Source organism: Bos indicus x Bos taurus, chromosome 7 (assembly GCF_003369695.1).
Source record: "Bos indicus x Bos taurus breed Angus x Brahman F1 hybrid chromosome 7, Bos_hybrid_MaternalHap_v2.0, whole genome shotgun sequence".
Taxonomy (NCBI): domain Eukaryota; kingdom Metazoa; phylum Chordata; class Mammalia; order Artiodactyla; family Bovidae; genus Bos; species Bos indicus x Bos taurus.
In genome coordinates this window covers 106,745,687-106,770,784 of record NC_040082.1, presented here as the reverse complement: position 1 = coordinate 106,770,784, position 25,098 = coordinate 106,745,687, and the positions used below count along the sequence as shown (strand labels likewise).

The following is a 25,098-nucleotide window of genomic DNA, read 5'->3' as shown; positions in this document are numbered from 1 at the left end:
TCACAGGGGCCGGCCCTCCCAGAGCTCCGCGTGCGATCCAGTCCTGGGAAATCAAACAAAGTGCAGATAACCGAGACAATAGGGCTGTGTGCTCTGGGACGTGGGAGTCCAGGGCTGCCACGGACGTGGGCCGGGCAGGGAACAGCGCTGAGGAGGGAGGCATTCCGAGAAACCTGAGTGCGACAGGACAGTCAGCTGGGGCCAGGCGAGCGGTAGCTCTGGGCCGGCGAAGCCAAGGAGGGGCTGGGGTCCGGGCGAGGGGAGCGGGGTCGGATCAGGGCGTGGCTTGGAACTCGGCGACGGATTGGACGCGAGGGAGCGGGCGGGGGAGGGTCGGCGCGGGGACGAGGACCAAGCGACCACCAGGACGCGGCCCCGGGCGGCGCCAGGTCACGGCGGGAACTCTCGGCCAGCCCCGCGAAGGCCCACAATTGCAGGCGCGAGAGGTGTGCGGGGACAGGAGGCGGGGGTCCCGCGCCGGAAGTGGAGGGGGCGGCCGAGGGGCTGCGAGACGGAGAGGAAACGGGGAGCTGCGGTTCCGGACGCCCCTGTCCCCGCCACGGCCGCGGAAGCAAGGCTCCTCCAGGTGGCGGGGACGGGGCGGGGCTCGCCCAGGTGGTGGCTGCGGGACGCCGCGACGGGGGCGTGGCGGCGGGACCCCGCCTCCCGCCCTTCCCCGGCCGCTCCGGCCCGGCGCTGCCAGACGCTCTTCTGCTCCCGCTCTGGTCGCCCGGCCATGGGTCTCGGGCGCAGGGCCGCCCAGTCTGCGGCGTGACGGGCGGCTCAGGTGAGGCCGGCATCGACTGGGGGTTGGGTGCGCGCGGGCTCCGGGGAGGGCGCGGCACGTGCCCGCGGGGCCCAGGCGCCTCACCCTCTTCTCCTTCCTCCTTCTCCTCCCCCAGCCTGGGTCCCACCCCCACCCCCCCTAGGCCAGGCCTGCCACCGCCTTCCTGACAGCCCCTTTTGTCCCAGAGGCCGCCAGCGTCTTCACTCCCACCCGGAGCGGCCCGACGCACCGCCTGCTTTGGGAGCACTCGCGCGCAAAGCAAAGCCCGCCGCCCAACTCATGGAGCTGCCTCACTGTCCAATCTGATCGCCCAGATCACCACACCCCAGCACCGACCTCCTGCCAGGTCCGAGCAGTGGCCCCACCCTGCGAACACGCCCGCTGGTTTCTGCTCCCTGCACTGACCCCAACACCAAACTGACCCTCCCTTGTCTGCTTTCACGGCTCACACCCCTTTGTCCTGCCCTAATCTACGCCCCCCACCACCACCCAACACAAATTGGTTACAGATTGGCCCCGGGTGGGCAAATGAATTTTGTTTTGCTTTTTTCAGTTAAAAACAAAGCTGCCCAGTCATTTGATTCAGGGGCTATCTTTACAAGAAGCTTATTTGTAATTAAGCAACAGCTGCCCACCCCCCAACTCATGGAGCATTCTTTCCAGGTCAGCCCTGTCCACTTTGCCACTTTGCCATGAGGCATCTTCCCTGGTGGTCAGACATCTAGTAAAGAATCCGCCTGCAATGCGGGAGACCTGGGTTCCGTCCCTGGGTTGGGAAGATCCCCTGCAGAAGGGAAAGGCTACCCACTCCAGTATTCTGGCCTGGAGAGTTCCGTGGACTATACGTGGACTTTCGCTTTCACTTTCATCTGAGTTTGAGACGCTTGCCCTTCCTGTCTTAACCCTCCCTCTGGCTGCTGCTCCCCTCTGTGTCCTTCCACCAAGGACTGCCCGTACTGACTTCCCCTTCTCTGCCCCCAGATGGTCACCATGGGCCAGTGCTACTACAATGAGACCATCGGCTTCTTCTACAACAACAGTGGCAAGGAGCTCAGCTCCCACTGGCGGCCCAAAGATCTGGTTGTGGTGGCGCTGGGCCTGACTGTCAGCGTGCTGGTGCTTCTGACCAACCTGCTGGTCATCGCAGCCATCGCCTCCAATCGCCGCTTCCACCAACCCATTTACTACCTGCTTGGCAACCTGGCCGCAGCTGACCTCTTTGCCGGTGTGGCCTACCTCTTCCTCATGTTCCACACAGGCCCGCGCACAGCCCGGCTGTCACTCCAGGGCTGGTTCGTGCGGCAGGGCCTGTTGGACACGAGCCTGACGGCCTCCGTGGCCACACTTCTGGCCATTGCCGTGGAGCGGCACCGCAGTGTGATGGCCGTCCAGCTGCACAGCCGCCTGCCCCCAGGCCGGGTCATCATGCTGATTGTGGGCGTGTGGGTGGCCGCGCTGGGGCTGGGGCTGTTGCCCGCCCACTCCTGGCACTGCCTCTGTGCCCTGGACCGCTGCTCTCGCATGGCCCCCCTGCTCAGCCGCTCCTACCTCGCCGTCTGGGCGCTGTCCAGTCTGCTCGTCTTCCTGCTCATGGTGGCTGTCTACACCCGCATCTTCTTCTATGTGAGGCGGCGAGTGCAGCGCATGGCCGAGCATGTCAGCTGCCACCCCCGCTACCGTGAAACAACGCTGAACCTGGTCAAAACTGTTGTCATCATCCTAGGTGAGTGGTACCCTGCTTCCCAACTGCCAATCTGATCGAGCGTGATGGGAGGGGACGATTTGAGTGGGGAATGTTCTTCAAGGAAGTGATAGCTGAGATGAGGCCAGGGAAGAGTTCCAAGCAGAGGGAACAGAAAGTGAGTGCTGCAACAGGACCAGCCCAAAGACAGAAGAAGGCCACGTGAGGAGAGGTCAGCACAGCCTTAAAGGGTACAGACAGGAGTCATAGCTTGTTCTGAGTTCCGTGGGAACTTAAGGGTTCTTAGCCAGGAGTAATGGGGTCAGTTCAGCTGTTAAATGTAGAATGAATGGTCTGGGTTGAAGACACATACCACCCCCAAGAAGCAGAGCAGCTCTTCTCAATCATTCCTTTTCCCCCACCAACTAACTGGCCAGTCCCACGGTGACCTCCTTCCCACTAAAGAATCTTCAGTGTCCAGGGTCCTGTCCACTGTGTGTGTGCGTGCTCAGTCGTGTCTGACTCTTTTCAACCCCATGGACTGTAGCCCGACAGGCTCCACTGTCCATGGGAGTTTCCAGGCAAGAGTACTGTAGTTGCCATTTCCTACTCCACCTGTCCATCATGTCCCAGTTAGGAAAGGCAGACAAATCAGAGAAAGGTTCCCCTTCTTAGCCATTCTGCCCATCATGCTGCAAAGGCAGCAAGACAGGAAGCATTTCCTTGTAAACCGCTCAGCTGTCGCCCAAGATCTAGAGATTCCCCCCAGCTTTGAGCGGTTGCAACAGCTGGCCCTGCTCATGTCAGGCTCTATCCCACAGGGGCATTTGTGGTCTGCTGGACGCCGGGCCAGGTGGTGCTGCTCCTGGATGGTCTGGGCTGCAAGTCCTGCAACGTCCTGGCAGTGGAGAAGTATTTCCTACTCTTAGCCGAGGCCAACTCACTGGTCAACGCCGTGGTGTACTCCTGCCGTGATGCTGAGATGCGCCGCACTTTTCGCCGTCTCCTCTGCTGTCGTTGCCTCCGCCCATCTACCCACGAGTCTGTTCGCTACACAGCCTCCACTCCCACAGGCACTGGCATTCGCATCATGCTTCCTGAGAATGGCCATTCCCTGATGGACTCCACCCTTTAGCTAACCTTGGATTTCAGCAGGGTACAGCAAATGCCACATCGCTGCCCCGGGCCACTGTGGATGCACCTGCGGGCCAGACTTAAAGGCAGACCATCAGTCTGACATGGCATGAACCACTGCCAGCCCTACCCAGGCACACAGCTGTGCCTGTCTCTGAGCCTGCGGGTTAGGGTCATCTATGCAACTGGGAGAGAGTTGAATGGGGTGCAAGAATTGGGCTCTGAAGTCATCTCAGGTTGGGGGGCTTTTTAACAGACACTTTTCTATTTTTTTTCTGCACATGCCTGGTAACCCCTGTGGACTGCTTTCTTGTCTGTGGTGGTGTAGACGATAAATGTGAGAGAGACGAGGACTCTCGGGCCATGCAGCCCGGGGAAGCAGGGTGACGAGGACGGACTATGGGAGCCCCGTCTGCCTGAGGCTGACTGTTTAGGGGCACAGACGGGAGTGCCAAGTGTGAGCTGGGAAAGGTCTGTGACCCCTTGCAGCCTCCAGGGGTCTTGCCTGTCCCATGAGAACTGAGGCGGTCTACAAGGAGGGCATGATTTAAGGAGTAAACTTTTCTACTCTGAGATCTCCAAAGCCTCTTCTGTTGTCAGCTTGGTCTGTCTGTCCCTGTGTCCCAGAATTGTCCACCTTGGCTCAGACTGAGCTGGAATCCTTCAACATGGCATCTCCTCGGCCCTGTTCTCATTCCCCCTTGGTCTCTTTCCTTTTGTCCTCTGTCTCCTCCACCTGTTCCCCTGCCTCCATCTTGCCACCTGCCTGTTTCCATCCTCTGGAGCCCAGAGTGGTTCCTGGCCTGTGTAAGCCTGCTGCTTGCCCTTTGGTCTGAGTCCAAGTTGTTAATAGTCAGATGTGTCTATCCCATTGCCCACTCTATCACCTACCTATAATAGATGGGCTAGGGGTTGTGGGGTCCATGGACCAGCATGCACGATTTTAAAGTTGCCATTTCTCAAGCTCCTCTGCTGTGCCTGGCACACAGATATGTACTTTACTCTTTGCGACCCCATGGACTGCAACACGTTAAGGCTTCCCTGTCCATCACCAACTTCCAGAGCTTGCTCAACTCATGTCCACTGAGTCAGTGATGCCATCCAACCATTTCATCCTCTGTCCCCTCTTCTCCTCCTGCCCTCTGTTTCCCAGCATCAGGGTACTTTATGTACATTATTTAATTACCATCTGCTTCTTGTGGCAAAGGTATTATACATATTTTTCATATGGGGACAGTGGCCCAAAAAGATTGAGATTTGGCCCATGATCACATACCTTCAGAAGGACACAGAGGGGGCTAGAGAGGCCCCTGTAGAAAGGGCTTCAGTTTTCCATAAAGTCTGGAATTGGTCACAAGCTCAGCCCGGCTTTGCCCACTTCCCTCTATGGTCTCAGATGTGCCAGGCCCATGATGAACCCCCTCTCAGATGCTCATAGAGGCAATCTGCTAGGCACAGAGTGAACCAGAATCTGGATTCTCTGCTTCCATACCTACCCAGAATTTGAACCCAGGCCTCCCATCAGAGACCAAATTCTTAAACTACTAAAGCATGCATTGCCAAAGAACCAAAAACATGTAGGTCTTTCTACATGGAATGGGGCTGGGTTTCCCTTTGGGAAACTCTCCCGGCCCCACAACAGCTCTGTGAGGAGGCAAGAATAAACTGGGGTGCTAGGTATCCCGGGGTCCAAGGTGGGCAGTGTGGTTCCTTGAGCCTGGGCCCTGAGTTGCCAGAAGTGATGACCTTGGCCAGCGCCTTCTACCACACAGATGAGTACGCAGTCCTTGTCTCCATGGAGCTCCATGCCTGTTGGACAGGAGTATTTGTTCCAGATGCAGAGGCAGTCGATCAATTCCTGTGGGGTGGGAACCACCCCCAGTGGTCTCCAAAGGTAGTTCTGTTTCATGTGCTCTGAGCGGGCTGCTGTTGCATCAGCATCTTCCAGGTTCTAACCCACACAATTCTGGTCTCCTTTGGGATCTTGTGCCGTCAGTTTTTCCCTCCCCTGTAGGTTCTCTCCTGTCTACTAGGTGACCAGGTTTTTTTTGTCTCAGATGGTACTCATAGCTTTCAACCCCCTCCCCCCACCACTATTCTCTGAAGGACACCAAAGTTACCGACCACTTTTCAGGTCTTTCGTGTGGTCACTGCCCACTCTAGTCACTGACATTTCCATGGTCCCCACGTGTTCTAGTACTTCTGTTAACTTCTGTTTCACACCTAATGTGAAAACCATGTAGTGGTTTTCACATTAGATGGTGTTTGCATTTCCTCTCCAACAGTAGTGGGAAGAAGATTCTGAAATGTTCCCCGGAAGTTGAAGTTCCTTTCTGAGCCTGTGTCAGAAATCTGTCCCCAGAGCAAACAGGCTCTAGGAGGTCCCATGACTTTGGAGAAGTGATTTATGTCCAATAATAAATCCTTTTCTCTCACACAAGAATCCTCCGATGGTGGGAGTCCTAACAGCTAGAAACAAAGGCCTGTGAAGATTCACTCTGATTTGGGGATGCATCACAGGGTAGGTCCTCAGAAAGCATCCTTCCTGTGCTAGTGGAATGCTGTAGAGCGAAAGAATGAATAAACAAGCAAGGTCACTCTTAAGCTGAATCTTGAAAGGTGAATTGGTTTGTGCAACTGAGAAAATCACTCAGTTTTAACCTCCCAGCCACCATCACCACATACTCCTGTGCCACCCATGGAACACTAGAGCTGCAGCAGGGGGAGCCAGGAGGCTAGAAGCCCCAGTGACCTACCTGATGGGACCTAGGCTGAGGGACGCACTAGCTCACTGAGCAGGGGTCTGGGGCTCAGGATTTCTGGAGATTGTGTGTGTGTGGGGGGGGGGGGGGCGGGTGTTGATGCGGTTCTGAAAGGCAAGGGAAGGTTTGAAAACAAAGGGTGGCTTGAAGGAAGAGTGGAGTGTCTGAGAAGTTAGGATCTGAGATGTATAGGTTCCTGAGGGATGCTCTGAGACATGGGAGCCTATGAAAAGGGGAGAGGGGTGGGCTCTGGCTCTGAGCAGGAGCGGTCGCTCTGAGAAAATGCGGAAGGCAGAGATGTGAGAGGTGGGAGTCTCGAAGCAGAGCAAAACCGGCGTCGCCCTCTCCGGCTGGAAGAATGTGTGCTTAGTCGCTCAGTCCGATCCCATGAACTGTACCCCGCCAGTTCCTCTGTCCATGGGGATTCTCCAGGCAAGAATACTGGAGTGGGTTGCTATGCCCTGCTGCTAAGTCGCCTCAGTCGTGTCCGACTCTGTGTGACCCCATAGACGGCAGCCCACCAGGCTTCCCCGTCCCTGGGATTCGCCAGGCAAGAACACTGGAGTGGGTTGCCATTTCCTTCTCCAATGCATGAAAGTGAAAAGTGAAAGTGAAGTCGCTCAGTCGTGTCCGACTCTAGCGACCCCATGGACTGTAGCCTACTAGGCTCCTCCGTCCATGGGATCTTCCAGGCAAAAGCACTGGAGTTGGGTGCCATTGCCCTCTCCTACTCCAGGGCATTTTCCCAACCCAGGGATCGAACCCAGGTCTCCCGCATTGCAGGCGGATTCTTTAAGGTCAGAGCCAGCAGGGAAGAGGGAGGGGGTTAAATGGAAAGCGCCGTTGCTCAGCAACCTCCAAAAGAGTCCTAGGCCGTTGTGAGGGGCTGGTGGGGGCGTATCTGTGGGCGGGGTGAGGCTGCTTGGGCGGCGATGGTTGGCTGGTGGCGATAGTAGGGCGTGTCCCTGGGCGGGGCGCCATCGCCTGCCTGGCGGCGGTTGGCCGTAGGCAGAGGCGAGGGGCGGGGCTCCGGGGTGCGCGCGCGGGGCGCACGGACGGCAGCAGTTGGCTACGACGTCCGCGCGAGCTCTCCAGTCTCCCCAGCTCCTGGTTGAGCACCCGCAGCTCATGGACGCTCCCAAGCGCCCGCCGCGCCCCGCGCCGCCACCGCCTGCCCCGCGCCGCTCGCCGCCTGGGCCCCCACCGGGCTCCAACACAGGCGACGTCCTGCAGCAGATCATGGCCATCACCGACCAGAGCCTGGACGAGGCGCAGGCCAGGTGCTGGCGCGGATTCGGCGGGGGGCCATCTAAAGTCGCTTCTCTGAAGGGGGCGGGCCGAGGGGCCAGGACCGGGGCAGCTGGGGTCGTGAGGGGTGAGGAAGGTGCAAGGTGAGAGATGCTATGAGTCTCTGGGCGGAGAGAGGGAGGGCAGGGCGCATGGGAGGGGGAGGCTTGAGGAGGACTGAAGCCGGATTCTGAGGCCGAAGGGACGTGAGGGGTTAAAATGGAACGGATTGAAAGGGGGCTTATGGAGCTAAGCAGTTGAGTGATAGATTTTAAGAGCTCGTCCTGAGGTGAGAGGGATGAGTTTAAGGAGAGTTTGTGGATGGAGAGGTTTATGGTGAAAGGTGGTTTCAAGGTTTATGGAATTGTTTTGGAGATGAGGGGTTTGGAGATGATTGTTTTGGAGATGAGGGGTGTAAGGGCTGAGAGGTGGGTACACACAGGATTTGTGAATAATGGACAACGGAATGAAATCGGTGGTACTTACGAAGATGGGTAATTAGGGGGGCTGGTAATGGAGAATGAGTTGTGGGAAATAAGACTGGGGAATAAAGAGAAAGGCGATGGCACCCCACTCCAGTACTCTTGCCTGGAAAATCCCATGGACGGAGGAGCCTGGTAGGCTGCAGTCCATGGGGTCACGAAGAGTTGGACATGACTGAGCGACTTCACTTTCACTTTTCACTTTCATGCATTGGAGACGGAAATGGCAACCCACTCCAGTGTTCTTGCCTGGAGAATCCCAGGGATTGGGGAGCCTGACAGGCTGCCGTCTGTGGGGTCGCACAGAGTCGGACACGACTGAAGCGGCTTAGCAGCAGCAGCAGCAGCAGCAGTCATTTGATTTGGGAATGATCCAGTAAAAAAGTTAGTGGGGAAGCTGAGTGGAGACAAAGGATCCCCCCTTTTTTAAAATTAATTTGGCGAATATTTGTTAGATACTATGTGTAGGGCACAGAGCTGGGTGCTGACATAGTCACTGTTCCCAAGCTAATGGTTTGAGAGAGAGAAAATAATAACAAAACTAAGTTGTGAGAAAAACTGTAAGTAAAGGGATGGAAAGCTGTGGGAAGCCAGGTGGAGAGGGCTCCGCACCTTCAGAAGCCCCAGGGTGGGAAAGGGCAGGAAGAAAGCAGAGCTAGGGACTGAAAGTCCCCAGTAGATTGGAGAGAGTCTGGAACCAGGATCACATGGGGATAACAAGCCTCGGGAAGGAGTCTGGGTTTTATTTCAGTTGTAGTGGGAAAATCAGTGGTTTTTATGTCTCACCTCCACCTACCACTTGTCAGCCAGCTAGGATTGGTTAGAATGTGCTTCACAAGGCAGCCCATTGTGTTTGGGGTCTGCTTGAATTATTAGAAAATAGCAAAGCACTTTTTGGAAGATGAGGTTTTGTTGAATGGGACCTGTTTGGGGTCCCTGGGGATGGGACCAGGGTCTGGAGGTATGAATTGTACAGTGCCTAGAACCTTCTAGGGAGGACAGGTTACAAAGCCAGGTGAACAGCAGCCCCAGAAACAGAGAAGGCAAGTAAAAGATGGATGTGGCAGGCATTCTTCAAACTTTCTTTCCTCTGCTTCTTATAACATGTCAATTCTTTCCAGTTTCAAGGCCTCTATCTGGAAAGTTAAGAGTGTCACATATACATACTTCCACCCCCACCCCCACCCCCTGGAGCAGTGTGCTAGGTGCTACAGACACCAGGATGGCTAAGAGGTTCTCTTATAATAAGCTCATTCAGAAGTAAGGGGTGGGGGAGACTGACTTATAACAGTCATCATAACAGCAGTGTGCTGAATAGAGGTGATTCCTGGCACAAAGAGCTGAGCCGGGAGAGGGTGCCCTTCTGTGAGGCCTTGTCTGCTAAGCCAGTCTGAGAGCAAGGGCATTGTTGTGCTTTCCTTGGTATTCCCAGGGCTGTGAACAATACCTGGCACCTAGTATTCAGTCGAGTTTTGTGGCACTTAGATTCTGAAAGGATTGGTTGGAGCTAGGGAAAAGGGAAAACGGGCTTTTCACACCCAGGAACCACAGAAGCAGTGTTTTCTTGTTTGCCAAGTTACCTGTGTTCCTTCTGTTCTAGGCCTGGAGCTGCTTAAGCAGCTTGAACTCTGCTCAGACACGGCCTTCCTCAGGCTTGTGGCACCCCAGCACAGCCCCGAGGCTGCTGCTTTTCTCTTGTCAATCTCGATTCTCAACTCCCTTAGGTAGGCTTTAGAATGGAATGCAGTCACTACTTGATGTTCTCACAGAGAGTCCTTTTTCTTTGAAGCTTAAGAAACTGAAAAGGGAGGGTATGGTACTTGCTTTACCACCACATAGCTGTTAGGTAGCTGATTCCTGTTTTCTTTCTGCGGTAGAAAGAGCGCTGGGGTTTCTATTTTGAGACTTTGGGGAGCTTCACATCTGATCTGCTTCTTGCGTAGCCTCTAGATGAGTTCAGGGCCCTAAAAGTCACCCAAGTCCAGACACCAGTCTTTAGTCCTCTAGTGGGCAGGCCACTTACTCCACTTCGGAGAAACACAGCTTGGGTGGGCCTGTTCCTTGAAAGGAATGGCTACTGACTCCAGTATTCTTGCCTAGAGAATTCTGTGGACAGAAGAGCCTGGCGGGTTGAAGTCCATGGGGTTGCAAAGAGTCGGACATGACTGAGCGACTAACACTTTAACTTCATTCCTCATAGTAAACCCAGCAGCCAGGTAGATTATCAACCTGGGCAGGGGAGCAAACTGTGTTTTCCTGATTGGCCAACTGGGTGAGACCTTTCTGAGTCATTTTGACCCTGCGCTCTCTCTGTGCCCTGCCAACCCCTTCATAGCCCCTGGAGTCCATTTAGCTCAACTGGCTGGCAAGAAAGAATTTTTCATCTCAGATTTGAGGCCCTCTCAACCGGCTTTGTCCGTGCGTGCGTGTTCAGTTGCTAAGTCATACCTGACTCTGCAGCCCATGGACTGTATCCTGCAGGGCTCCTCTGTTGTGGGATTTTCCAGGCAAAAACGTTAGAATGGGTTGACATTTCCTTCTCCAGGGGATCTTCCTGACCCCCAGATCAAACCCAGTTCTTCTGCACTGCCAAGCGGGTTCTTTACCACTGAGCCACCAGGGAAGCCCACTTTGTCACCATTGAATGTGTTTAAAGAAGGAAAGCACACCTGTCCTCCTCAAACCTGGGTTTTTCTTACACCCTTCTACGTTATTAGGAAGGCAGCTCCATGTGCCTGTGTGTGATTCATTTTGTCGTTATGGCTTCAGCTTGATGGAGTCTTGAACAGTGAACTGTGTATTGTTCTTCCTTCCGGCTACACAGATAGTAGGTGGACACCGGGGACCTTGGAATGCACTGTCTTAGTTGAAATTCAGCCCTCATCAGCTGGAGACTTCCTGTATGAGGGATAACCAGTTTCCCTGAATGATCTTCTGACTTTCTTGGGTGATACCCTGAGGTTTTCCTGGAGAGTTTTACAGGTTCTGATTTGGACCTTTCACTGACCATGTCCTCATTCATTTCTTATATGGAACCAGGAAGGCAGAAAATGTTCTCTCATCTGCCAAAGATTTTCTGAGTATATCGCTCTATCACGTATAGCCTTATTTTTTATAATAGTACATTTTACATTTTGAAGTTTACGTAGTTTTTTCATGTGCTTCCTTTGAATACCTTTATGAATATCTTTGAATGCCTTTGTGAATACCTTTGAAACCCTCTATGAAAGGTTTATGAGATTGCCAGATTCGGGTTGAAGCCTCTTTTGTCAGGACTGCCAGGCTCCAAAGTTCTTCCTTCCTCCCAGAGTTCTTAACCAGTGTTTGAATCATGGGCCCCTTTGAAAGTCTGGTGCAATCTCTGGGTCCCCCACCCCACTACCATGGCCCCAAACACTGTGTTTGTATACCACACCTTTGAGAATCCTCAGGCTTCAGGTGCCCTGGGGTCTGAAAGCTGCCAGTCATCAAAGGCTGGTGGACTTACTTTTTGTCTAGTAGTGAGATTCCTAAGAAGTCAGGGTGAAAACTCTGGACCTGGGAAAGCTGACAGGTCAGTTTTGGAAATTTAATAAAAAGGGGCCACACTCGCCCTCTGTGATGGCCCACATTCTGTCTGCAGAGTGTGCTTCTCTCTGAATCTAAATAAACCTACTTCTTACCTATCACTTGTCTCTCACTGAATTCTTTCTGCAATGAGACGTCAAGAACCTCAGCAAAAGTAGTCTATAAAAACTAACCACACCAAATTTCGCCACTTGCCCTCTGTGATGGCCCGCACTCTGTCTGTGGAGTGTACTTCTCTCTGAATCTAAATATATCCACTTCTGACCTTAAAAAAAAAAAAAAAAGGAAGTAGAATGGTCAGCGGTGTCACCCTAGAGGCCCAGCTTCAGGCCTGATGTTCTGGGAGAAGCAGCTAAAGAGGACTGGCCTTCAAGTCATTTTGCATGTTGGAAGGATAGAAGGATTGTGCTGCCAGATTGGCAGATTTGGCTGCTGTGGTCACTTCTTGACCATTTGCTTGCAAGGAAACACAGGTACTCGCTACACTGTCCATTGTGGTAGCCCCTTGCCATAAATTAAATTAAAATGCATTAAAATTGAGGACTTCCTTTGCATCCCAGTGGTTAAGACTCTGCACTTCTATTTCAGGGGGCACAGATTCAGTCCCTGGTTGAGGAACTAAGATCCCACATGCCATGCAGAGCAGCAAAAAAATAATAATAATTAGAAATAATAAAATGCATTAAAAGTAAATAGAATTAAACATTCAGTTCTTCAGTCACACTAGCTATATCTCAAGTACTCAGTAGCCACATGTGGCTAATAGCTATTATATTAATGAAGGTAAAAAACGTTTCCATCACTGCAGAAATTTCCAGACAACTGTGCTTTAGAGCAATGCGTCTCTCAGCTGCACCTGCAGCAGATCTCTGCAGAAATCCTGTTGCGTTGCAGATTCTGATGTGCCAGGTCCCAGTGGGGCCAAAGAGTCCACATTTCTAACCATCTCCCAAGGGTGCTGATCCCTGACCACCCTTGGAGAGGTTGGACTCTCAAGAGTAGGAATGAAAAAAAAAAAAGAGTAGGGATGAGAGTGTGTCACTTACTTCAGTTTTCACGGATCATTTTACCTTTTTTGTTGTTCATTCGATAAGTAGTGTCTGACTGTTTGCGACCCCATGGACTGCAGCATCCCAGGCTTCTCTGTCCTTCACCATCTCCCAGAGCTTGCTCAAATTCACAGCCATTGAGTCAGTGATGCCATCCAACCATCTCATCCTCTGTCATCCCCTTTTCCTGCCTTCATCTTTCCCAGCATCAGGGTCTTTTCCAATGAGTTGGGTCTTCACATCAGGTGACTGAAGTTTGGAGCTTCAGCTTCAGCAACAGTCCTTCCAATGAATATTCAGGGTTGATTTCCTTCAGGATTGACTGGTTTGATCTCCTTGAGTAGATGGTTAATCTGACAAATGGAAATTATTTTTTGAGCCCAAATTGCGTGTGGGCATAAGGAATTTGAAATTAACCACAAGAGTCACATATTAGCATTGTTTTGTCTACTTAATATAGAAAGAAAATTAGAAATGAACCAAATAAAAATCAGAAAGTAGTTGATTGTTTTCCCCACTAGATGATACTTTTGATCTGGGGGATGGGGCCCTGTTGTTTCAGGGTCTGTTTAATTTCCAGTCCAAGGAAATCAGGTTTTAGAGGCTCCAGGCGTTGTTTCTAATACTTCCTGTACATAGGAAATGGCAACCCACTCCAGTGTTCTTGCCTGGAGAATCCCATGGATGGAGAAGCCTGGTAGGCTGCAGTCCATGGGGTCGCACAGAGTCGGACACAACTGAAGCGACTTAGCAGCAGTAGCAGTCTATAAAACCACAGCTCAAATTTGTGTTAGTTTGTAGAATTTGAGTATAATAGCAAATGACCAGTGGGGAATGGTACTCAGGTTTTTAGGGCAAAAAAGCTTTAAATATAACAAATGAAATATGACAAAGAGGGACTCCTAGTGATCCAGTGGCTAAGAGTCTGCTCCCAATGCAGGGGTCCTGGGTTCAATCCCTGGCTGAGGAACTAGATCCCACATGCCACAACTAAAAGACCCTGCATGCTGCAATTAAGACCTGATGCAGCCAAATAAGAAATTCATTAATAAATGAAAATTTTAAAAGGGATTACAATGCAACAGATGAGATTATATGATTAAAAAAAAATCACTATTATACATGTGTTAGGAGCTAGCTAAACGGCCTATGGAGTGGTGTACCTGAAACTAAAAAGGTTATATTTACAGGTTGGCTTTTAGGCAACGTAACGGACACTTCAATTAGGACCTTCATAGCTTTCCTTAGGAAGAAACAATTTTTAATTTGATTTTTACTTCTATGACTTGTAAGATATTTTCTACTGGTCAAAATTTGTAAGACTTGCTTAATTCCTCCAGTATTTCTGCAGATTTTACTTATAATATGGATTAAGTTCTGAATATTAAAAGATGGTGATGACATAAATTTGACTATACTTAGAACTTACTCAAATGGCGAGGCATGTGCTGTCAAATGAATGGTGTGGCTCTTGTCTCGGTACCTCTGGGATACTAAATATGGGAACACAGACCATTAGAAGTAAGCATGTTAGTGCATATCAGAGAGCATTCAGCCTTTCAGCACACCCGTCAAAGAATGCAAGGAGTCAGAAGAGGAATTTATGGTTCGTAATTTCCTAAAGCCAGATAGCATTAGCAAGAGAGGATCTATTAGTCCAAACCCGGGAAGTAAAATTTCAGCGCTAAAGTTTTCTGTTTCACCACCCTTAAGGAGGTTCTGTAAATGCAGGTCACCTTGGTGCCTGGCAGTCTGTGCCCTTAGCCTGCTTGCAGGCTTTAGCTCTGCTCCTAGCTTACCGCACTGAGCTTGACTTGGTCTAGTGCCAAGGGAAAGTCTTGCTGCCCTTGGTGTACTTTTCCCAAGAGTTGGACTTTGCTGGTTTTAAAATGATTTCCTGAAGCTATCTAGGATCACAGCAAAATCCCTTTTGAAGTGGTTTTATCAGTAAGTAAAGCAATATGTGAGTGATTCAGAAAAGTTTCATAAATGAGCAGGTTTCGGTCATTTAAGTGAAAGTGTGACTTTCCTGGTGACTCAGACAGTAAAGAATCCACCTGCAAGGCAGGAGACCTGGATTCTATCCCTGGGTTGGGAAGATCCCCTGGAGGAGGGCATGGCAACCTACTCCAGTATTCTTGCCCGGAGAATCCCATGGACAGAGCAGCCTGGTGGGCTACAGTCCCTAGGGTTGCAAAGAGTCGGACACGCCTGAGTGACTAAGCGTAGCACAGCACTGAGCACCTCTTTCAGAATACAGTGGTTGATGATGATGACGACAGCCATAATTTCTGTCTCTCATTTAAATCTCCCAAAAACCCTAGGAAGTGGGTGGTTTCACTGAGCTTCTAGAAGAGGAACTGGACCTGAGTAAGAACTTGCCTGAGGTCAGATGACTAGGGTGTGGGTGGTTGGAGATTTGGCCTTATTCTCGAACTCTGGTGCTGACCTGCTGTGCTCCCTGCTTCTCCCAGTGCCCCACGGGCTCCCTAGAGCATGACATCACTCAGAGCAGCTTGGAGCGGATCCAGTACTGTGGAAGATTAGAAAGCTGGACTGGAGCATCAGAGGCTGTTTTTTAAAGTTCATTCTTAAGCATTTAATCTCAACTGCTCAGTAACCTTTCCTTTTGTGCCAGGTTCCAGGGATACAGCAGTGAGTCCCAAAGGCTCACAGTTCAGGAGAGGCAGACACTGCAGAATGCAGTGCAGGGGCGACCAGAGAGAGGGTGATGAGGAGTTGATCAGCCAGGGCAAGAGAGACTACCTGTCAGCAAGAAGAGAGCCCATGGAATGTGCACCTGGGACACCAGAGTCCAGCTGAAGTCAGGCTGGGTGTCAGAAGCATCCCCCGAGGAGATGACTGTGGCCTGGATGAGAGGCTTTGCCTAGGCCAAGGAGGCAACAGTATTCCAGGCTGGGGCAGGCATGAGTGCAAGGAAGGCATGGAACATGTGGTTCTATCAGACCTGAGTGGAGGGCACAGCCTTCAAGGAGGGGACTCAGTGGGGTGACTGCCTGTCTTCTCTGCTGTCCAGTCAACCATGAATTCCTTGCCAAGCACCAAGCAAGGAATGAGCATGAAGTTTATTCTGTTCCTTGTATAAGTACTTCTTGAAGTACTCCAGCCTTTCTAAGGTGTTGGTCCTGGATCAGAAGAAAGTTGAGTAGTCATTGGCTCTTCTCTACCATCCATTCTTCAGAAATGTCTTAAGACACTCATTTCTCTTGCAGATTGAGCCTTCCAGTGGTTTAAGGACTCTTGCTCTTAGTTCTTCTTAAAGCAACTTTCTTCTTTATCACTTTCTCCTGCCCAAGTGTAGTGTTTCCCCACCCCCTCACTTTGGCCATGTCATGAGGCTTGCAAGATCTTAGTTCCCCAACCAGGGGTTGAACCCAGGCCCCAGCAGTGAAAGCGCCAATGTCCTAACCACTGGACCTCTAGGGAATTCTCCAAATGTGGTGTGTTCTGGCCATCATCCGCTCTGATTGTCTCTCTCATTATGCAGCGTTATTAAACCCCTTAATATGTTCTCTTCATTCCTAGAGCAGATGAGTGCCCAGGAGCTCAGCCCTGTAACAGAGACCAGGAAGGAGGGGCTCCCAACCGAGCCCTGTGTGCCTTTGGCTTCTCTCTCTTCTTTGGCCATGGAAGCCACGGTCCTCACCCTAGTTTTTGATTCTCCACTTGCCCTACTTCAGCCTAGAGCTGTCGGAGTTCTGCCACTTTTCATTTCTCCTCTATTAGTTTGACGTCTCTAGCCTCTGCCTTTCCTTCAGTAAAATTCAACAAATCTTTGCTCAGTTATTGTGCCAAGTGTGGTGCTGGCCTGGACTTCCTGAAATGTGTAAGTTGAGGCCTTCATCATGCCCAGGCCAGACTTGGTAAGCTCTGTCAATAGAATAGAGGAGGGAGTAATGCATCCAGGCTGGGATAGGCCAAGCCATTGAAGTCTTGGACTTGACAGAAAGGTAGGACTTCCCCAAGACCCCTGGAGAAGGGAATGGCTACCCACTCCAGTATTCTGGCCAGGAGAATTCCGTGGACTGTAGAGTCCATGGGGTTGCAAAGAATCGGATGCGACTGAGCAACTTTCACTTTCACTTTTCACTCTCAAGACCAGTGGAGGGAGCAGGTCAGAGAGCTGCTGGTGAGGAGCCTCAGCATCTCAGCTGAGGGGTTGACCAGATAGTGAGTAGCCATTTCATCTTGTGCCCAGAGAGATTCTCATCTCTCCATGGTTTTCAGTAAGAAATTTCAGGGCAGTGTCAATCGTGACCAGTCCATGGGTAAATTAGGAAATAAGAACATGGAAATGAGCTTTATGCAGTCTTAAACTTATTCTACATAAAGGTTGCTCTTTCATTCAAGTCCTACAGAGTTTTTCTTGTGTTGTATTGAACACTTTTCCTTGTTTCCTGGTGCCAAAGTTAGCTCCTGATACAAGGCTTCATTTTGCTAAAACTGCTGTAATGATTCCCATGGTTGAACTTGGGCATCAGGACATAGTCTCAACTCCTATTTACTTATCTTTTTTTGTTTCATTGTATATACCTTTGTTTTTTGAATGACTGTACAAATGATTGATGGCACCTACTATAGTCTGATTCTTCCTAGTTTACTAAGAAGTTTATTTTAAAATGCCAGGGGCATCTGCCTCCTGGACTGCATTTGCTTCTGGAGCTCGGCACCCTCTGTGAGTTTCTAGGTTTTCCATCAAGATTTTATTTCCTCAGGGTAGGGACCATGTCTTCTAATTGTTGTTCTTCACCTAGGAGACAGCTGGAGCTGTCAGCTAAAACAGTTCTTCAGAAACAAAAATAATTAAGGGGATGTAATTCCGTCTTTTGTTGAGGTATTCGATCATTGTTGTTCTCAGGGAAGTTTTTTCAAGAAGTATCCTATTCTAAGGGATAAGATCTCTGGATGTATCTCTAAGTCAAATTTCTCAATAATTTAAAATGAGACCTTGTTCAGGAAATAAGAGAGAAAAAGATACATCGTGTGTTTTCACTTTTACGTGGAATCTAAATAATAAAGCAAGTGAACAAACAGAACAGGAACAGACCCACAGAGAACAAACTGGTGGTTACCAGAGGGGAGAGGGCGGGGGGCGCTAAATGGGTGAAGGGGGTGGAAAGGTGCAAACTAGAAGCTGTGAAACAAGTAAGTTATAGAAACCTGTGTGCAGGTCAGGAAGCATCCGTTAGAACTGGACATGGAACAACAGACTGGTTCCAAATAGGAAAAGGAGTTCGTCAAGGCTGTATATTGTCACCCCGCTTATTTAACTTATATGCAGAGTACATCATGAGAAATGCTGGGCTGGAAGAAGCACAAGCTGGAATCAAGATTGCTGGGAGAAATATCAATAACCTCAGATACGCAGATGACACCACCGTTATGGCAGAAAGTGAAGAGGAACTGAAAAGCCTCTTGATGAAAGTGAAAGAGGAGAGTGAAAAAGTTGGCTTAAAGCTCAACATTCAGAAAATGAAGATCACGGCATCTGGTCCCATCACTTCATGGGAAATAGATGGGGAAACAGTGGACACAGTGTCAGACTTTCTTTTTTGGGGGCTCCAAAATCACTGCAGATGGTGACTGCAGCCATGAAATTAAAAGACGCTTACTCCTTGGAAGGAAAGTTATGACCAACCTAGATAGCATATTCAAAAGCAGAGACATTACTTTGCCAACAAAGGTCCATCTAGTCAAGGCTATGGTTTTTCCTGTGGTCACGTATGGATATGAGAGTTGGACTGTGAAGAAAGCTGAGCGCTGAAGAATTGATGCTTTTGAACTGTGGTGTTGGAGAAGACTCTTGAGAGTCCCATGGACTGCAAGGAGATCCAACCAGTCCATTCTAAAGGAGATCCAACCAGTCCATTCTAAAGGAGATCAGTCCTGGGTGTTCTTTGGAAGGAATGATGCTAAAGCTGAAACTCCAGTACTTTGGCCACCTCATGCGAAGAGTTGACTCATTGGAAAAGACTCTGATGCTGGGAGGGATTGGGGGCAGGAGGAGAAGGGGACGACAGAGGATGAGATGGCTGGATGGCATCACCGACTCAATGGACCTGGGTTTGGATGAACTCCGGGAGTTGGTGATGGACAGGGAGGCCTGGCGTGCTGCGATTCATGGGGTCGCAAAGAGTTGGACACAACTGAGCGACTGAACTGAACTGAACTGAGGAATGTTATGCACAGCACAGGGAATATAGACAATATTTTATAGTAACTTTGTTTTGAGTATAAGCTATAAAAATATTGAATTACTGTGGTGTACACCCCAGTCTGGGCTTCCTAGTGGCTCAGTGGTAAAGAATCCGGCTGCAAAGCAGGAGCCTCAGGGGACCTGGGTTTGATCCCTGGGTCAGGAAGATCACCTGGAGGAGGGAATGGCAACCCACTACAGTATTCTTGCCTGGAGAATCCCGTGGACAGAGGAGCCTGCAGGCTACAGTTCATAGGGTCATAAAGAGCTGCCTACCACTGAAGTGATTTAGCATGCACACACACCCAAAACTAATGTAGCATTGTAAGTCAACTATACTTTAATAAAAAATTAGTAAACTACCCCAAAAATAAATGAAACAATACTTTGTTCAGGAAGGCAGGTCATTCCATAATTTGGAAAAGTAAGTAATAGCTAACATTAGAGGCTGTAGTTTGCTGCTGGTAGAAGCCAGGATGTGACTGATGCTCTATTCATCGCCACAGTCCTCTCTCCTTATACAGTGACCACTATATAGAAGTGCCTCATGTCTGTCCTGTAAATATTGAATAAGTGGGGTTGGAGGGTGGTAAAGCTGAATGCTTTCATTTTCTGGCATGATTCTATGTGATAATAGTTTTGTTACAGGTTGGTTTTAAAAGGATATTCACAGATTTGTTTTTTAATTTAGTTTATCCTCAGAAGTTTCTTTATTTAAAGGATTTATCATTCTCATTCATTGGAACTTTACTTCTTCATAAATATTAACATTTTGTTTTGTTTTAATGCAGATACTTGGTTGGGCAGAACATGTCCTGTGCTTGCTAGAGGTGCCAACACAGACCTTGTTCTTCTGCCTGCAGTCCTCATTCAGCGCCTTGCTATCTGGCCAGTTATCTGTTGCTATGTAACAAGTTACCACAAACCTGATGGCTTAAAACGACATACCTTTGTGATCTCAGTTTCCATGGGCAGGAATCTGGGCACATGTGAGCTGGGTCGTCTGCTCAGGGTCTCGCAAGGCATCAGGCAAGGTGTTAGCTGGTCTGTGTTCCTATCTGAAGCTCTGGGTCCTCTTCCAGTCTCATAGGGTTGTTGGCAGAACTGTTCCTTGCAGTTATAGGATGGACGTTCTTATTTTCTTGCCAGCTGTCAGATGGGGTCTGCTCTCAACTCTAAGAGACTCCCTAGAGTTCTGCGTTATGGCCCTCTCACAACATAGCAGCTGGCTTCAGGGACGGCAGGTTGCATCCCCCAGTCTACTAAACTGGAGTCATAACATAATGTAACATAACCGCAGGCAAGACTATATCATCACCGTTGCTGCCCTGCAAGTCACAGAATCTGCCCAAACTCAAGGAGAGAAGATCCCACTCAGTGGGGGTCACCTCAGGGTGTGTCCATCGCAGAAAATAATCCATCCTTTCTGGTGACGCCGTGAACTCCCTGGTCTGTCATACTTTATGAGATCATTAATGGTTTGCTGTCAGCTGATCACCTCTAGGCCAGGAACACGCTGGAAGATGAGACATTTGTATAAGGTGAGACTGTTCATAATAAACCACAAAAAACATTCTGTGAAATCACTTTGTGTTCATTCAAAGGTGCCTTTATACTGTATCTTTTTTTTAAAAAATATGGAATGCTTCATGAATTTGCGTGTCATCCTTGCACAGGGGCCATGCTAATCTTCTCTGTATCGTTCCAATTTTAGTCCATGTGCTGCCGAAGCGAGCACTGTACTGTATCTTAAGTAAGATGTTTTATAAGCAGGAAACTGACCTGGGAATACACTTCCCTAGAATCCCCTTTGAGAAGCAAAGCAGCCAACTTTATTCTCTTTCCTCTTCCCTTGGATTTTTAGAATTACATCACAGAGGGTAACAAGCTCTAACCAGAGTCCATTTTTGTGATGATAATAACTGCTTCTATGGAAGGAAACCATTTTGGCATAATATCCTATGTGATCAACCACTGTACACTGTGTAAGAAAGACTAACATTTGCGTTCAGCTTTACAGAACGCCAAATCTCATCGCCCATTAACCTTCTCATATTTGGCTTCAGAGATGTGTATCTTAGTTCTGCACCCCAACCCTAACCTTTTGAAAGGCATCCCGCAGGGGCACGTGGTGAATTTGGAAAGCATTTGAAAATGAGGGCATGCTCCCTTGGATCAATATTATAGTGAGTTGTGCAGATGTTTGACCTTTCTCATGGTGTTAATCACATTTGGCTTCCATGATGAAGTTACTGGTTTTCAGGTACATTATGTGTCCTTGGCAGAATCTTTTAATAAGGGATGCTTGGATGACAGCATTATAGGTGTCATAATGCTTTTAAACATTTAAAGCAGCAGTAAATGTTAAAATAATAGCTTTTTGTTGTTATTCAGTCGCTCAGTCGTGTCCAACTCTTTGTGATACCATTTACTTCAGCATGCCAGGCTTCTCTATCCTTTACTATCTCCCGGGGCTTGCTCAAACTCATGTCCATTGAGTAGGAGGTGATGCCATCCAGCCATCTCATCCTCTGTTGTCCCCTTCTCCTGCCTTCAGTCTTTCCCACCATCAGGGTCTTTTCCAATGAGTAGACTCTTCGCATCAGGTGGCTAAAGTATTGGAGCTTCAGCTTCAACATCAGTCCTTCCAATGAATATTCAGGATTGATTTCCCTTAGGATTGACTGGTTTGATCTTGTAGTCCAAGGGATTCTCAAGAGTCTTCTCCAACACCACAGTTCAAAAGCATCAATTCTTTGGTGCACAGCCTTCTTTAAGGTCCAACTCTCACATCCATACATGACCACTGGAAAAACCATAGCTTTGACTATATGGACATTTGTCAGCAAAGTAATGTCTCTGCTTTTTAATATGCTGCCTAGATTTGTCGTAGTTTTTCTTCCAAGGAGCAAGCATCTTTTAATTCCATGGCTGCAGTCACAATCTGCAGTGATTTTGCAGCCCCAAAAATAAAGTCTGTCACTGTTTCCCCATCTATTTGCCATAAAGTGATGGGACTGGATGCCATGATCTTAGTTTTCTGAATGTTGTTTTCAGCCAGCTTTTTCATTCTCCTCTTTCACCTTCATCAAGAGGCCCTTTAGTTCCTCTTTGCTTTCTGCCATAAGGGTGGTATCATCTGCATATCTGAAGTTATTGATATTTCTCCCATCTGCTTCTCCTCTTCAGATTGGCAATCTTGATTCCAGCTTGTGGCTCATCCAGCTGGGCATTTCGCATGATGTACTCTACACGTAAGTTAAATAATCAGGGTGACAATATACAGGCTTGATGTACTCCTTTCCCAATTTTAAGCCAGTCTTTTGTTCCATGTCTGGTTCTAACCATTGCTTCTTGACCTGCATCCAGGTTTCACAGGAGGCAAGTAAGGTGGTCTGGTATTTCCACCTCTTAAGGAATTTTCCAGTTTTTTGTGACCCACACAGTCAAAAGCTTTAGTGTAGTCAATGAAGCAGAAGTAAATGTTTTTCTAGAATTCTGTTTCTTTTTCTATGATCCAATGAATGTTGGCAATTTGATCTCTGGTTCCTCTGCCTTTTCTAAATCCAGCTTGTACATCTGGAATTTCTCAGTTCATGTACTGTTGAAGCCTAGCTACAAACAATCAAATTTGTATGCTGACTTCTCACATATATATACACCCTGGAGATTACTGTTATCCTCACTCTCTCTCTTGTGTTGCCAAATCCCCTCCCTAGACTGGCTTTTGGGCATATAAACATGTGTTAGTGTCTCCCATCTTTAAAAACACACAAAGAAACAAAAACCTCCCTTGACTCTCCCTGTCTCTGACCCGTGCCTGGGATTTGGGTGGGTGTTATTTTGTTTTTTTGGCTGTGCTGGGTCTTCATTGCCTCTCATGAGCTCTCCATTGTGGCATGCCAGCTTTTCTCTAGTTGCAGTGCGTGGGGGATTTCTAGTTGTGGGGCACAGGCTCTAGAGCACATCGGCCCGGTGGTTGCTATGTGCTTTTCCCGAGGCATGTGAGATCTGGATCAAACCCAGATCTGGATCTGCATTGGAAGACAGATTCTTAACCACTGGACCACCAGGGAAATCCCTAGGATTTGTTTTTAATCAGGTATAATAAGATGAAAGACAGAGACAACTTCAAAAGAAGAGTTTATCACTTAAAATTCCTGAGAGAAGGCAGTCCACGCCGCGCAGGGCTACATGGGTAAGCGCCATATGGGCAGACGTGAGGAGAAAGCATGGCCTGGAGCCTTTATTATGATTTGCACGAAGCGGCGCTAGTGGTAAAGAACCCACCTGTCAATGCAGGAGACATAAGAGACATAGGTTCGCTCCCTGGGTCAGGAAGATCCCCTGGAGGAAGAAATGGCAACCCCCTTCAATATCCTTGCATGGAGAATCTCATGGACAGAGGAGCCTGACAGGCTACAGTCCATAGGGTCACAAAGAGTCGGACATGACGGAAGCGGCTTAGCGTGCATGTGTGAGAAGGAAGCAGTGAGGCTGGGTAGACAACCGAGCAAATTTGGGACTGGATAGTTTCAATAATTTCAGCAGTTTCTCTCTCCTCATCTGGTACCTGGCACCTGGGGTGATTTAGGGTTAGGGGCATCTTGACTGGTGCTGAGAGTTAAAGCAGTAGTTAAGAGTATGGGCCTTGGATTTGAGTTTGCATATGAAAGACACACTCTCAGACAAGTATGTGTGGATTTAGCTAGCTCTGGGAAAGTCCGTCTCTCCCTGCCCCAGGATGTCAAAGTCAAAGCATCATAAAAGACAGAACATGCCGCAGCTAAGACCGGTGCAGCCAAATGAATGAAGGAATGAATAAATTTTTAAAAAATAAATAAGAAAAATTCTCCCCTCCAGTATATAAAAAAATGTACACCCTTTCTTTTAGCACTTGCTGCATTTCTTTGCTGCTTTTTGTGATGATGTCAGAGTTTGTGGTTGCTACTTCCACTTCCTCTCCCACCTCCACCCACCCTCTCCCAGCCTTCTCCTCCCTCTGCTGAGTCAGTGACCAATGACCTCCATGTTGCTAAATCCAACGTCTCCTCTCCTGCTTCACCTCTCAGAGGCATTTCTCACAGAATACGCTTCTGTCTTTGAAACTGTTCTTGGTTCCTCCCACCTGGCAGTTTGGGCCCCAGTCTCCTCTGCAGGACTTTCTCATCTGTTTGGCCTCTCCAAGAGCAGATGGCTGAGCCTGGGGCCTGGGTCCCTCTATCTACATCCTCCCGTGGTGAGTCCCTCAAGTCTTGTGACTTAAAAGTGCCATCTCTATGCCCAGGGCTCCGTCTTTATATTGCAGGAAGGCAGGGTGGACCCCTTCCAGGGCCAGAGAGTGGGCTCTTGTCTAATACTAGGAAATGAATTGTCCAAGAGGATACATGAGCTGACAGAACAAGAGACTCTATTGGGAAGGGGTGCCTGGGCGGAGAGAAGGAGGGTCAGGGAACCCAGGAGGACTGCTCTGCCACGTGGCTCACAGTCTCAGGTTTTATGGTGATGGGGTTAGTTTCCAGATTGTCTCTGGCCAATCATTGTGACTCAGGGTCCATCCTGGTGGTGCACGCATCACTCAGCCAAGGTGGATTCCAGCGGGGAGGATTCTGGGAGGTTGGTAGGACATGCTACGTCTCCTGTTGACCTTTTGCATATTCTTCCCGTTGGTGGTGGCTTGTTAGTTCCATATTTCTTACCAGGACCTCCTGTTATAAAATAACACATAAATGGTTACTATGGCGCCTGGCCAGGGTGGGCAGTTCCAGTCAGTGTTTCTCCTAACATTTATGTTGTTTATCTCCAGCCTTGAGTCCATGCCTGTGTGCGATCTGCCTACCTGATTCCTCCTCTTGGGAAGCTTATAGGGATCTCAGGTATAACCTGATCAATACACAGCCCTCCTTTCCAGACCCTCCCCAAAATGTGCTCAACGCTCAAACCCCCAAAGCCCTCCAGTCTCAACGGCTTCTTAGATATGACCCCTGAAGCACACGCAGCAAAAGAAAAAGAGATAAATTTGATTTCATCAAAATGAAAAACTTTTGTGCCTCAAAAGGACACTAGAAAGTCCAAAGACAGCTTATAGAATAGGAGAAAAAAGTTTGCAAATCATATTAGCATCTAGTATCC

General features: G+C 49.2%; 2 protein-coding genes and 1 non-coding gene across 7 annotated transcripts in view; 2 read left to right on the top strand and 1 right to left on the bottom strand.

Moving 5' to 3' along the window:
* Nucleotides 1-78: 78 nt before the first annotated feature.
* LPAR2 (lysophosphatidic acid receptor 2) lies at nucleotides 79-6,212 on the top strand. 3 transcript variants are annotated; one of them, XM_027548415.1, is made up of 4 exons: nucleotides 275-787; nucleotides 973-1,133; nucleotides 1,769-2,510; nucleotides 3,276-3,838. In XM_027548415.1, exons 3-4 carry the CDS (start codon nucleotides 1,769-1,771, stop codon nucleotides 3,395-3,397), a joined length of 864 nt encoding a protein of 287 aa, XP_027404216.1. In that variant the 5' UTR covers nucleotides 275-787; nucleotides 973-1,133; the 3' UTR covers nucleotides 3,398-3,838. The 3 variants fall into 3 exon arrangements, with proteins under 3 accessions (XP_027404215.1, XP_027404216.1, XP_027404214.1); XM_027548413.1 differs by having other exon boundaries at nucleotides 293-787; nucleotides 3,290-6,212; XM_027548414.1 differs by lacking the exon at nucleotides 973-1,133 and having other exon boundaries at nucleotides 79-787; nucleotides 3,290-6,212.
* A 1,191-nt stretch (nucleotides 6,213-7,403) lies between these two features.
* The window catches only part of PBX4 (PBX homeobox 4), a 57,451-nt gene continuing 39,756 nt past the window's right edge, over nucleotides 7,404-25,098 (top strand). For 2 of the 3 annotated variants that reach the window (XM_027548409.1, XM_027548410.1), the window contains exon 1: nucleotides 7,404-7,644. In XM_027548409.1, the coding sequence (XP_027404210.1) occupies nucleotides 7,493-7,644 (152 nt within the window). In that variant the 5' untranslated portion in view covers nucleotides 7,404-7,492. The remainder of the gene's footprint in view (nucleotides 7,645-25,098) is intronic. The other variant, XM_027548408.1, reaches the window with a different exon arrangement.
* Nucleotides 20,598-20,704, bottom strand: LOC113896774. Its single transcript, XR_003512132.1, has one exon. It is a non-coding gene; the product is annotated as a U6 spliceosomal RNA (small nuclear RNA).